Source organism: Halichoeres trimaculatus, unplaced genomic scaffold (genome assembly GCF_033239565.1).
Source record: "Halichoeres trimaculatus isolate MK-OKI-2021-1 unplaced genomic scaffold, fHalTri1.1 fHalTri1_scaffold_17, whole genome shotgun sequence".
NCBI classification, from domain to species: Eukaryota; Metazoa; Chordata; class Actinopteri; order Labriformes; family Labridae; genus Halichoeres; species Halichoeres trimaculatus.
The window spans coordinates 21,966,436-21,980,461 of record NW_027437195.1 but is presented as its reverse complement, the minus strand read 5'-3'; the positions used below and the strand labels follow the sequence as shown (position 1 = coordinate 21,980,461).

Sequence of the window (14,026 nt, the reverse complement as noted above, 5' to 3'; positions counted from 1 at the left end):
GAATCATTTTCTACAAAATGAAAAATAAAGTAAATAAAAATAAAAAAGGTCATTAGTTGTTGCTATTTTCTACCTTTTTCACCTTTCCAGACTTCAGACATTGAAAAGGAGGGACACAGGTGGCTAGATCATACCCCATGTGGTTAGCCCTTGAGCAGTTGGCCTCTGTTTGATTCCATCTGATGGCTCCTTCCCGTATCTCATTTCCCACTCTTACTGTGTTTCCTGCATTATCCACTGTCTTGTCCTCTATGAGTAAAGGCATAAAAACCCTAAAAATTCAAACAGGAAAATTCAATCAGGGTATCTTTTGAAAGCAAAAAAAAAAGGAGACACTGCTGCACTTTTTTTAAGTTCCATGTCTAGGACACAATTAAATCTCACTGTAACTGCTTTATTACATAGTTCACCTATTGTCACACAGGTTTTATCCCTACACAAAGTTACCAGCAGTCATGAAGAAGCAATATAACAATATTCTGATTTATTAGGATGGGCCTGTTCTGCTGGGAAGCTCAGGAATAAACTTAGAAACAGTTAAAATATTTAGACACAATAACATATTTGATCATACTTTCTGGGATAGTTATTAATTTTAACAAGTAGCTGGTAGTCAGCCTAAAGATGTTGTCTAAAAACTACTGTGTTGGAATAAGTGTAGTACAGGCAAATCGATAATCTGAAATCAAGAGAAAGACTGTTCTTTAAAACAAACTGAAAGTTTTTACTTTCTACTAGACAATCCCAGTTGCAGAGTTGTCAAAATTTTTTCCTCATGAATCATCTCTGGTAACTCTGTCTTTAGATGATAATAACTCAAAGAAAACTCAGGGAATTATAATCTGATGATTCACCTTTATTTCGATCCACTGTTGATAAAGTGGGGCACAGTTACCTTCAAAAAGCAGATCCAGATGAGAGGAAATGCAAAAAAAGTAAAAACTCACTGCACACCGTCTTCAGTGGACATCATCTCGCAGATAAGAGTTTTTGATAGCATCAAAATGCCACAGAAACAAAACTACACAGTTATTGGAAGTTTTACTCAAAAGTACCTAGAATAAAAATAGCTGTTTATTTAATTCATAAGCTCCTCCATAGGAGTGAAAGTTCACAATCAAAACAATTACAACACTGATGAAAACATGTCAGTGACAGAGAACTTCAATCCTTGATGCAATGGAGATTTTAATGCTGACATTAAATCGTACAAAGCAATCCAAAAATACTTTAACAGCCATGATGTGTTCAGTGCACTGCCTTGTATTTTACAGCACGTCACATCGGGCACTCTGCTCCATATCCAGTCCCGAATTCAGTCGCCCTTTTCAGTAGTGCTGCTTTCACTGCGCTGATCTTCTCATCCAGCTCTGTCAGACTGCACACCTTAACAACAGAGTGAATGAGAAAAAACATGAATAGATTTGAAAAGGTTATGACACCTAAGATAGTGCATTAAAAAACAAAACTACAAACCTGGGCTGGGGATGGCTTTAGTCTCTTGTGCAGATGACTCTAAAATAAAAAAACACAGGTTCACAAACACATTGTTAGTTTTTTACCACTCTTAGGGAGTTGAAGCAAACTTTCTTGGTGTCTTTATATCAAGACTGGAACGGTAAAAAGCTAACACTTCCTGAAGATTCTTTAAGGAAAAACAGCCTGGATAGTGCTGCTAAATTTATTACTGTCTCTTTAGCATATTTCATAACAGTTAAAAAGAAGAGAGAGAAAACATTTGACAAACTTCACTAGTCCATGCTGTGAAAGATGGTCTGTAATCTCAATCCACACCTTTGACCCTGACTGTAAAACCTGATGACTCTACCGTGTAATTTGTCAGGGAGCCTCCTTTGCAGTTCAGTGTTAAAATGTAGCTCCTGAAATCATGGGCCAACTGTGCACAGCTCTTCAACAAACACCAAACTACGGTATTTTCAAAAATTGCCATAGAGGAGAAAGGAAAAAAAAAAAAGTGGTACTCGGAATATAAAAGACCCCATCAGTTTATTCAAAGACACTCGACATCTCTTGCTCTGCTCAAACAAACATGCAGTGAGTCAAAGGCAGATGGAGAGCGACATACTCACAGAAGCAGCATGCTGTGCTCACAAATACCAGCGTGAAGAGACATGCAGCATCTTAAGCACACTCTCTCAGATAACTAAACGCACTGGACAGACTCCTTCAACGTGGGATATTAGAGTCTGTGTGACTCCGCTGAAGTATGTGAGGTGGAATATGAAGTCCAGCAAATTACCGACTGAGATCTTTCGAAACCTGCTTCTATGAAAAGCATGGGTGTAGTGAAAAGTAGTCGAGTGGGCTTTCTGCAGTGACCTTAAAGTTAAAGTGAACATAACAAAACATGTTGCATATTTTACTCAAATTAAGTCAAGGGTGCTTCGAGGAGGGAGATGTGTTGGAGTATCAGTGCACATCGGGGGGAAGCTGCATCAGCATCACCCACAATCTCCTCTCACAAAGCCTATTTTATTCAAACTACATTCAGCCCTCAACAACATATTGATCTACAGCACACAACTTAAATTCTTGTGGTTAGGGAAAGTGTATGAAACTGAAAAAACACTTATAATTGAAAAACTGTAAGAAAAAACTAGGGTAAAGTCCACCAAAATATTGCAAACATGACTTTCACTACCTGCACAAGTTTGGATACTGACTTAAGGTACTAAAGTCTTAAAGATTACAGATTAAAAAACATAAATATTTAATTTCAGATAAACAGTGCAGCCAGCTTTTATCGTGACTGCTGTGGAGTTCTGTTGTCATCCCCTTTGATGATGTTGTTTTTAATCCTAAATGACAGCACATTAAATTTAAAACATGATATATATTCGGATAAAACTGAATCCCATAGTTTCAAACTGCTGTGACATAAATAGTAGTAATGTTCTGAAACCTGTTGTATTTTTCTATTTATCAATTGTGATTACTACTTACTTTAAAGGATAATGTTTGTAATGACTTGAGGTTATAAATAAAATAAAGACCGATTGTTTATAAGACTGTAAGGTGTCTATTAAAAGATGACATTATTTCTTAAATTTATATATTTTTAAAATATAATAAACAACATAGCATTTTCTTTATATATCAGTATCAACCTGCTTCCTTATTATCTGCCTTAGCGGTTAAAAAAACAGTATCTGTCAGCCACTTCATAAAAGAAGGATATCTTTAATTACAACACTGGTATGGATACATTTTTTAAGGCAAAGCACTGTCTTTTTTTCTTGTATCCGTGCAAATGATTTCACACCTTTCTTTCCAACTATAAGGGTGGTGAGAGCTTTAACAGAAATGCAGCAATTCAAAAGAAAAGCATGAAAGAAGAAAAATGCTGAAAGGTTAACATGAATGTCAACACTTTGAATTTAAAATTTACATTTGAATAAATGGCCTTCACAGATGTTTCATATCACAAAAAGTGCATTTAAGGAGTCGGAGAACAGATAAGTCATTTTTCTGTTCAAAAGGGAATGTAATTTGAAATTTGGCCAAAAATGAAAAAAAAAAAGAATGACGAGAAGTAGATGAACAGGAAGCTGAAGATGGTGAAAAATTCAAATGTTAAAATCAAGAGTGTACGACTCGTCAGTGACAACAGAAGTTAGATAATGTTAACTTAAAATTACGACAGCTGTGTAGCTGACAGGGAATATTTATCGCTTTATAATTCAAAAGGCAGATAACAGCTTTTAACTGTATCCTCAAGAGCTGTCAGCTGAGTTTGATTGGTCAACAATGGGGATTCATTTTTATCAGCAAAAAGTAACGCCAAACACAACCTGCTCACATATCCAATCAAACCAACTTAAAGGGGTCTAGCATCCGTCACCTCTGCCTGTTGACACTGGGGCAAAGTTTCGGTCTGGTTTGAGAGCAGGAAATAACAACTGTTACTGGGTGTGAAGTGACAGTAGCCTGAGGATCTACTGAGCTGTAAACATGTCTGATAAAAGTGGAGAAAGAGCCTTCTGGGGGAGTAAGGCTCCTCTGCTTCATGTCAGGGTCTTGCTCATCTATTGAGATGTTAATGTCCATAATCACGCGCACACACCAACAGATACATGTTTATGCAACATTAAATATTAAGAGCTCAAGTTCTAATTCAGTTATCTGTGATAAAGGAGTCTGTGACTTTTAGGAGCTTAGTTTTATATAATTTGTGCAAATCAAATTATGCCAATAATTTAAAACACTGCACTTGAAAATTAAAACACTAAAATTACATCCATTACTGTATGACCTGAGTATAAATCCTGACTGCACACTGACTAATGATTATTAAGTGGCTTTCATGTGTCTACTTCAAAGCTACGAGCCTCACCGTGGACTGGAAGTACTCTGGAGAGAGTCCCTCCAACTCCAGGATACGATCCTCCAGCTTCTTTAGCCTCTGGTACACACTCAATGGAACCGGGCCCGCTATAGGAATGAAAACAGTTGTTGGAAAGCGAGGCAACTAGTTATTTTGCACGACAAAGTTAACAGATGGGTTTGTTTTGAAGCAGAATCATAATTAAAGGTTGCTTAAGTAATATGGCATAGTTCCGTCAAAACTTACTAATGGGCTTAATTTCTAAGAGTTCTCAAAGGAGATATTTTCTTTTCAATTTGTTTACTTTCTCTCTGAGATTATTTTGCGTAAAAGCGTAAAAAATATTTGAACGATGATAAAAATGCCAGAAAAAGTGCCTGACACATGACCCTTTAATGTTTTTAAGTGCTCACAATATGTCTGAAACACTACTTGTGTGTCCTCCTCTGACCTCTTGGAAGTTTTAGGTGAGTCTCGATGTTTTGAAGTCGTTCCTCTATGGCTGCATTTCCACAGTCTCTTATCGATGGGCCCCTCTGCTGCTCCCCAGCCTCTCCTTGGCTGCCCCGAGTCTGAGGCCCATATGTGTTTATCACCCGGGTAACTGATCCATCAAGAAACATAAAATATAATCAAACAGAGCCAGATGTTAGAGTGCATACTTATGTGAAGATGTACAACAATCTAGGATTTGTTTACATTAATACATTTTTTAATACTTGAAATGTGATTTTATTGGGTTCTCAGGTGGCAAGCTGACCCAAAAATGTGTTGTAACATGACATTTTAAATCCAAATGTGCTGTCGAAAATTAGTTTTAAAACTAAAAGTGTTATTTGTGTTCATTTAATTCTTTACAATTCATCAAACCTCCTTTTTCTTTCATAACAAAAAGCCAAAACTCATGAAAACAGGTCATATAAAAGGACATTGCTGGCAAATATGTATTTTCTTACCTTTCACGTGGCTTTTAAAACCAGGATACGGAGTGAAAACTGCATCTGTCCTGGCACAGCTGTTTTCTACAGAGAAAAACATCAGCATCCTGAATCCATCTTTTAAATCCAAACATTTAGAAATAACACACTTGTATAACTTCAGGTGTAACATCACCATTAGTGTGGCATGATTTTTTTTATAACTGGTGTCTCACACAGGCTCTGGTTTGGAAAAAGACTCTATGTCTTGTGTTTTTCTGGACAAAGCTGGTTGTGTTTTGAGGCCGAGTGTGTTAGCTACTTCAGCCCCACTCTTGGAGCAGTTCAGGCTGACCTCTCGCCTGTGGAAATCAGCTCTCTCCCAAACATTGGCAATCTGTGTGCAGGCTCCCTCTCCACCCTGCCCCCAACCTCTTACCCATTCTCACCCTGATTGCAGTCGATCACGTTGCAGAACTCGCGTACATTGTTTTCATTGATCTCCATCTGCTTGCGTTCCATAAATGCAGATATTCTTCGTTCAATCTGGAGTTTAAAATGGGAAGACAGCACAGATAATAAGAGAGGATGGATTGATGAGTTATTGATGGGTGTCAAGAATGCAATGAGGTTCTTTTTGCCGACATAAGTATAATGACCTGGGGTAAACACCATGCAGTAATTTACATGAAATGAGAGATGCAGTAAGAATATATTCCAGGTAGCCAACAAAAAGTTGAATTGCTCATCATCATCGTATGATGGATTATGAATACTGTTTGCTTGGCTACCAAAATAAATGCACAACAGAATGGGGCCTCTTGTCCTTCATCCACATGCAATCTCAGAGTAATGAGCATCCACTTCATAAACCATCAAGGACCTGGCCCTCTCTCAAAGCCCTCCAGCAATGTGGTCTGTTCTGCCCAACCACAGCACTAAAGAACCCCTTATTCGCTGCTGAACTCGGCTTATCAGATCTCCATCAAGCATTTGCTTCACCACGGCACGTCATGTGCACATCCTCGGGAGCAATTACTTATGATTATTCATTTGGTTGACAGAGAGTAAAGAGGGCTCCAGAAATGTCACTGCCTGAACAGCTGACAGATCTGCTGACTGGGACCAACCTCTGACTTTCTGGCTCTGATCTGAACCATGACGTCATCGGGTGCCGTCTCGCTTTCTGCTGCATCTGAGCCGGGAGGATGTGGCTCCGGCAATTCAGACGTCTGCTCCTTTAGCGATGATGAGCTGACGGCATCAATTGGTACACTGTCTTTTGTGGTGGAAGCTTCAGCATCTTTTAGTCTCTTCAAGTTTTCTGAAACAGCCTGTGAAAATAATCCGGGGTGGGAGTGTAAAAATGACATCAAGCAAAACCCAATAAGTACTCAATAAGTACTTTTTTACAAACCCTTTCACCCCAAAATGATAAAATTATTTACTTTAAGTAGATTCAAAATATTGGAATAAGAAACCTTGCACTATGTAGTCTGTTTACCTGTAATTTCATTATATGCTCCTGTAAACTGTTGTAAATGTGAGCATCTGGAGACAATGGAAGATCCATGGCATCAACATCGACGTCTATCCTCAGGACGTTTTCACCTAATTTTAGCTGTGTAGAAAACACATCAAATGAGGTTTAACTGACATGAATCAGAATAATGTAGAGTCTATATCCACCATGTTTTAATGGGACTTCAACATGTTAGTTATGAAAAATTAATTGTAGGAAAACAGAAAAAAACATTGCGTTATAAAAGTTAAAGCAGTTTATTAATGTGATCTCGACAACATGAAAAGTTTCTCAGTGCATGAGTGACTGGAGTACCGGTCAAAGTGATGTGCAAGGTGACAGAAGAAAAAAAGATTCCAATAGAGGTGCATGTAAATTATGCAATAACAAGCAATTCGAGCCTCAACTCAATGCTCGACATGTAGCGGCGAACATTGACACCAAAACTAGTCTATGAGTATGAGCATGCAATGCCACCAGCTTTAACTTGAGTTTACAAAACGTCCTTGAAAGCTTAAATTCATTCGTTTAGCCTTGGGAACATTGCCAACTTGAAATGCAGTAATGTTCCTTAAACTGCATGTTCCATAAAAATATTTCATTGAATATAAAAAGGGTTTGTTATTTAAGCTTTCTGCATTTGTATGTGCAATGATTCATTCATCTACCAAGATTCATTGGTATTGAAAAATGTTGCTTCTTGTGTCAGATATTGACATGTGATTGAGAAGTGATTAATTAATGACAAAACCTTTGATGAATTTGCTTATTTTGTTAATAGAGTCCCAACTCTAATTACTACAGTCTGAGACAATTCTGAAATCTTAATTCGCTAATGAAGGCGACTCATGGCTGGATTTTGGATTGAATTATTTATGAAAAAGAATCTTAACATTTGGTAACATCAAAGCCCCCATAAGGATTCTGCAAGTACCAAGTAAACAGCTATACTTCTACATCTGAAAGAAAAGGGTGTTAAAGGAGCTTTATTAATTTAGACAACAAAACTGGCACTGGTACTTGTTAATTAGCTGACATGGGTCGTGTCGTTTTAAACAACAAAAGTGATATGTCTGGAGTGATCAAACGCACACTTGAAATTAACGCATTACAGGTTGGTGATGTAAAATAAGCAAAGACACGAACAGTCAACATCGGTGTTGTCAAGTCAGCCGAGTTTATCTTTTATTTTACGTCAATCAAACAGTATCGGAGCATGTAGGCAGACGACACATCGGAACTATATAAGAAATACTACATACTCAGCAAAATGTTAAGCTTTCATTCCTATATTGCAACTTGGTTGTGTAGAAAGTTGTCAAAATCCTGACTTGCAATGAATGAAGTGAGAGACAACAGAGACCTGCTGCAGCAGGATGCTAAAAACATTAGCATGTGGCTACCTAACACAACGCGGACCAACAGAAGCCACACTCTGAGCAACAGGACTCGAACATTGTCCACAAACCTCTTTCCCGAAGTCTGCTAAATGCTTCAGTACCGCACATACGCAGTCCCTGTAGCTGGACATGTTGCTGGATTCATTGGGAGCAGGAGGGTTTCCACTCAGCTTCATTGTTTCCGCCATTGCGGGACAAAACACCGCACGTTGATTGGTCAGAATGAGACCGCGTGCAAGGCGAGGCTGCTTTCACGCATGCGCGCACTCAACCGTCGGTGAAGAATGAGTTTATATTTTGTGAAATTGTGAAGCAGCTTGAAGAAAATGATGTATTTCGATTACTTGTTTCGGTGTGTTTGGCACATTGAGGCACTGCTCCCCCTCTAAACGTGTCAACTTGTGAATTTGCTTTTTTCGATCATTGAAAGGGGTCGTTAGTTTGTGTCATGATTCATCCCATTTATGTATGTTGAAAATGCTTTTTGCATGTGTACAGAAATTTTGTTCAGAAAAAAATAAAGGCATCATTTATCTGTATAAAAATTACTCCAACCCTGCCAAAACAATTTTTGAAAATATTAACAGCAAATCAAAGTCAGACAAAATGGAATTTATTACTGTTTTTTAAGTAAAATAGCAAAAAAAAAAAAAAAAACTATGATAAGGATGACGGTGATGCAATTGGCCCTCTAGTAGTTTCTGCTGGTCACTTTAATGATCTTATGTGCTAGATAAATGTCATAAGGCAAATGCTTACATCACAAGAGGCTTCAACAGAAAAAAAAAATCAGGTTTTGATGCGACAAAACTTACACTCGTCAGTGTCATTAATGGGCAAACACAGAATAATCCATGGCTTGAATTTAATCTATGCATGCAAAGAGCTCTTAATATATTTATATAACTGTATCTGATTAGTCATTTTAGCTAAAATTAATTCTAATTCAGTGTAATAATATTAACTTCTTAATAAGCCTTTATAAACAACATCAGTTATATTGTTGCTCAAATTCTTCTCTCTGATTTTTAACCGCAGTCAAATGAGAAACAAGCGGCTACCTGCAGACTCCACTGACTTAAATGTGAGATTAGTAGCTACATTTAACTGTATTTTCCATCAATTACTTGTCAAACAGGCGGAAGAATGGTCTTTCAATTATAGGAACATTGTCCCTCAGACGCGACGGACTGTGCAGCAGGGCATTGGGATGGGAACCTGGCGACAATGGCGTATTTTTCTGAGCTGAGTGACTGTGGGAAAATCTCCCTCTTCTATTCAGACATTTTTCCTTCTTTTCATATAATGAGGAGAGAGACTGATGAAGGCAACAACAGAAAAAGAACAATTATAGGCAATGAGAAAGCACAACCACTCAGAGCTGAATAATGCTCTCTAGCAGGGTTAATCATTTTAGGAAGGGGTCTGAAGACAAGCCTTTTTACTTTAATTCATCTCTGGGGTGATATTTTTTCCCCCTGAAACAGGAAGGGAACTGTAACACTTGACACAGTTTGACATGCTGAGCCATTGCTGAATGTTCCCACACAGCAAGAGCTCAGAAATTAAAAAAACTGCTCATTTAATTTGCCTGGCTTTGGAGCAGAACGCTGTGATTATTATTTTTTCCTTTAGACTGGCCATAATTGTGATTGAAGGTGCTTAAATTAGCCAAAGAGCTATGGGATACATTTCTTTCAGCTGTATTATTTTATTCATAACCCAAATTTGAGTTTTTAAATGATGCTTAATGCTATTACAGTTAAATTATGAGAAACAACTATCTGATTGAAAATGGGAATTAAAATAAGGGTAGAATAAGACTCTGAATTAGCTTATTTGGAAGCTAAATTTACTTTATCTACCAAAAAGTAAAAGATGCATGATGCACTGAGTTATTATTATTGCTGCATCAGTATTTAAAGCTATTGTGTGGTTATCAGGCAGCATATTTTGCTTTACATGTTAAATCCATACCCTTGTATGTGTATATGTCATGGACATATGGCTAAAATATTGAAGTAATACAAAATCAAAATTAAAAAAAGTGTCTCAACATTTAACTCAATTCAGAACAAAAGAGACTGCATCTGAATGCACCTTGCAATTTAATAAGCAGATAAACAAATCCAGGTTTTCAATCAGTGTAAAGAATGGAAAGCATCTTTTACCCTTTTGCTAAAGAAGCTATGAAAACTTGTAAAGTCTGCAGAGGCATAAATACACCTTCCAAACATTACCTCAGCTTATAGAAGATGAATAGAATTACAACTATATGGTTTGAGCTCCTAGACTGCATTTAACCACATTGCTGAAATATTTGACATATAGGATAACAAAAATTTGAAAACATTTCTTCTCTCAAAATAAAACGTATTTAGTGATTTTCTTAGAGACTGCTTGATGTTAAATGGGGAGTTGCTACAAAGATACCTCGTTGGGTTGAAAATACTTCATGGTCTCAGAAGAATGCGGTGTTAGCAGAGAGACGGAGAGAGGGGGGAGAGTCTGTGTTGTGGAGGAGACAAGGTTCTGTGGTGGTGGAGGAGGAGGAAGTGGAGGAGGGGAGTGAGTGAAGAGGGATTGTTGCTGCCTCTTGCCATAGTCACATCAGCCACCTGCAGGAAAGTAACAAGGTCTGCTTTTGAGCCTGTCTGCTCCACGGTCGGCAGATGATGTTGACAGAGCATGAGACAGAGTAAAGGCCAGACGGGAGGGTCGGAAGAAAGAGGGCGCACAATGTGGAGAGCCAAGTGGATTGTGGAGGGAAGGTTTTGTCCCGTTTAACTGAGAGGGGAATAATTAAATGTGTTCCCTTTCCTCTGGGCTTAAGACCGAGCTCTTTACAGCAGCTTAACATGCAGAAATGTTGTCCCCTATAACCAGCAACTGATGTCTTTAACAACTAGCTCCTGATTACAAGAGACAACCAACAAAGGCAAAAACAAAACACCACCATGGATTAAATTTTAGGAAGAACATCTAATTATTTCATTTAGAGTCTGAATTAGTGCTTTTATTTTTGTGAGGCTGTATTGACAGTCCAAAAAGCAGTGCCTCAAACAAAATGCAAATTTTGAGTTGCACAAGAGTCACAATGATTTTGTTTATTTTAAAGACAGTTCATCAGAGACAGGTAAAGGGAGAACTGGTGACAGATGCTGCAGTTCATCCCAAGGAAGGCATGAACTTGGTTGTTAAATTCCATGTTAATTCACTGATCAGGAGCTGAAACATTTCACTACAGTTACAGCCAATCATAAACAATGCCAACAGAAGAGCCAGGACAGATTCACTCTCTTAGAACAATGACCATCAACACGTCTCATTGATCCCCGTACAGTAGGTGGTGGTAGTATACAGCTATGAACTGGTGTTTTTAAGTTTGTTTAGCAGATTAAAAGTGCTAATGTTTACTTAAGATAGCTGCTGAGGGAATCTGGACTGTTAGCCATAAGAACAGAGTGAAGTTGTAGCTCATACAACGGCTGGAGTGCCATTAGCTGAAAAACAAACAAAACACCTCTGAAAAAAACAGTTTGTTCAAAGAATACACATATTTCTTTATTTCATTTTTCTTTATATTGAAATCTTACTGAGTTTTGCAGGCAAATTGTTTCTTTGATTGGTCCTGCCATCAATAGAGCACAGCTGATTGGATTTATATGAATGTGGACACGTGCGCTACATAAAACGCTTTTATCTGAGCAGAATGAGGAACAGCAGAATTTCTGACCACAGCTTTCTCCACCTAAGAAATGTTGTCAAGGCACGACCATTTTTAATGACACAGGATGCCAAGACATTAATCCATGCTTTTTTTTTTTTTAAACAGGTTAGACTATTGCAATGTTGTTTCTACTGGTCTCCCAAAAAATCCATCATGAAATTACAATTCATCCAGAACCCTGCTCCAAGACTTTTAAAGCTGCAATGGCTTCCTGTTTCTTTTATAATAGATTTTAAGGTTCTTTTAATTGTGTACAAAACTTTGAATGATACAGCACCTTCTTACATTTCTGAACTTCTAATTTCATATCAGCCACAGAGAGCTCCGAGGTCCTCCACCGCCTATTATATTTTGTACCCAGATTCATTCACATATAAAGTGGAGAAGCTGCCTTTATGATTTTTGCACTAAAACTATTGAACTCCCTTCCCCTGCACATCAATCAGGCTGCCTCTGTGGACATTAAAAAAAGATAAAAAATCAAAACATACCTTTATTGTAAGGGGTTTACGTTAAAGCTTTATCTAGTATTTTAGACTATTTTTCATTAAGTTCCTCTTTTGAAATATATTTTAACTTTTATTGTTTTCTTTTGATGTTTTTTTATTTGATGGTGTTTTATTCATTTTTTTTAACTTCTTTTTTATTTTAAATTGATGTGTTTTGTTTGCTTTTGTTTAATTTGCTTTGAATCTACAACACTTTAAGCTGCATTTTCTGCATGAAAGTTGTTATATAAAAACACATTTTAATTATTAGATAGCTTCTTCAGTCAGTGATCTTGTACAGTGTCAAGCAACTTATACAGTTTTTTTCTCCAGTAAACAAATTAAATAATGACCCGAACAGTGCATTTAATTTTGGTAGTTGTTCATATAAAATCAATTATTTTTAGTATCTAACTCATTTCCTATTTAGATCGAATGCAAGTTAGCCCTTTTAGGAGAACACAAGTCAGAGTCCTGCAGATATGGATGGAACATTTTCCTACTTGTTATTAAAACAAAATTCTCAAAAAACAAAGCAGTATTTATGAGTCAGTGGATCAACAAAATTATTAGGAGGATTATAAGGTGGTTGCAGGGGACTTATTCCAGTTAATAGCAAGTATATTTATCCAATCAAGTGCAAATATTACTATGCTTAATCATTCTGTATTCTCGCAAACTGCCACAGCATGTCTCACAGGTGCAACAACCCCTCCCAGTGTTGTAGAAAATCACACACTATAAGGTAATTTTCAAATTTCAGCACAATGAAGCCAGTATGTTGTTGAAATACTTTAGTAGTTTCACTTCTGTAGCATAATGGTATTCCCTATGTAAGATAATGGTGGGTCACAACACGAAAGTAAAAAGATAAAGGTGTCACACGCTGTTAGGGAGGAAGTTAAGGGATCAACACACTTTTATTGGAACTATAATTGAGATTTTTCACTTCAGACCAGAATTATCAATCCTTTGGTGGTTCAAGATTAGAAATCAAAGAATCATTCACTGTATGTGGATCCAAAATACTGCAATAATCTGTTTAACTTCTGTTCAGATACTGTAAACTAGCTGACCAACAGCTGATAGATTTAAAGATGCTATGAGGAGGATCTGTTTTAAATGGACCGCCCCAAATTTTCTCTGTTCATGACAACTTTTTACCAGATACGACACAACAAGGTAAGGTATTTATCAGTACTGTTGTTTGAAATGTGACAACAAGCAAATGTTGGAAGTTTGTCTCGTATGTCAGTAGCCGGCTAAATGTAGCGCTACGAGCACCCCAGTACTACGACGTATCCGTTGATAACTGATAGACTCTCAAGTTTGAACAGACCACTGCAGAATAACTGCTGCATGTGGTTTGGTGGTGTTTTCATAGAGACTTAGATGTGCCATAAATCAGTTTGGTCCTGCTTGACCTAATCAGAAAGCTAAAAAGTAGCATTTCAAAATAACCAAATTGTTGCTGATGATGTCCTTTAAAAGCCTGGATTACAATCGGGCATATATCTAAAAGAGAGACTTTCTCAAGATCACTTTGAAACTCCACCCAGCCCCTTTAAAATAACTAAGCATTCAAAACTGCTGCTCGTATGTCTAGAAACCTGACGTATTTCAG

The 14,026-nt window shown here is 37.4% G+C and overlaps 1 protein-coding gene across 1 annotated transcript; it reads right to left on the bottom strand.

Moving 5' to 3' along the window:
• Positions 1-859: 859 nt before the first annotated feature.
• On the bottom strand, positions 860-8,411 carry mbip (MAP3K12 binding inhibitory protein 1). Its single transcript, XM_074691308.1, has 9 exons — positions 8,253-8,411; positions 6,767-6,883; positions 6,393-6,596; positions 5,712-5,808; positions 5,302-5,367; positions 4,797-4,949; positions 4,355-4,452; positions 1,477-1,515; positions 860-1,386 (listed from the first exon to the last, which is right to left on the bottom strand). The coding sequence occupies exons 1-9, from the start codon at positions 8,370-8,372 to the stop codon at positions 1,279-1,281; spliced, it is 1,002 nt and encodes a 333-aa protein (XP_074547409.1). The 5' UTR covers positions 8,373-8,411; the 3' UTR covers positions 860-1,278.
• Between the last annotated feature and the right edge of the window lie 5,615 nt (positions 8,412-14,026).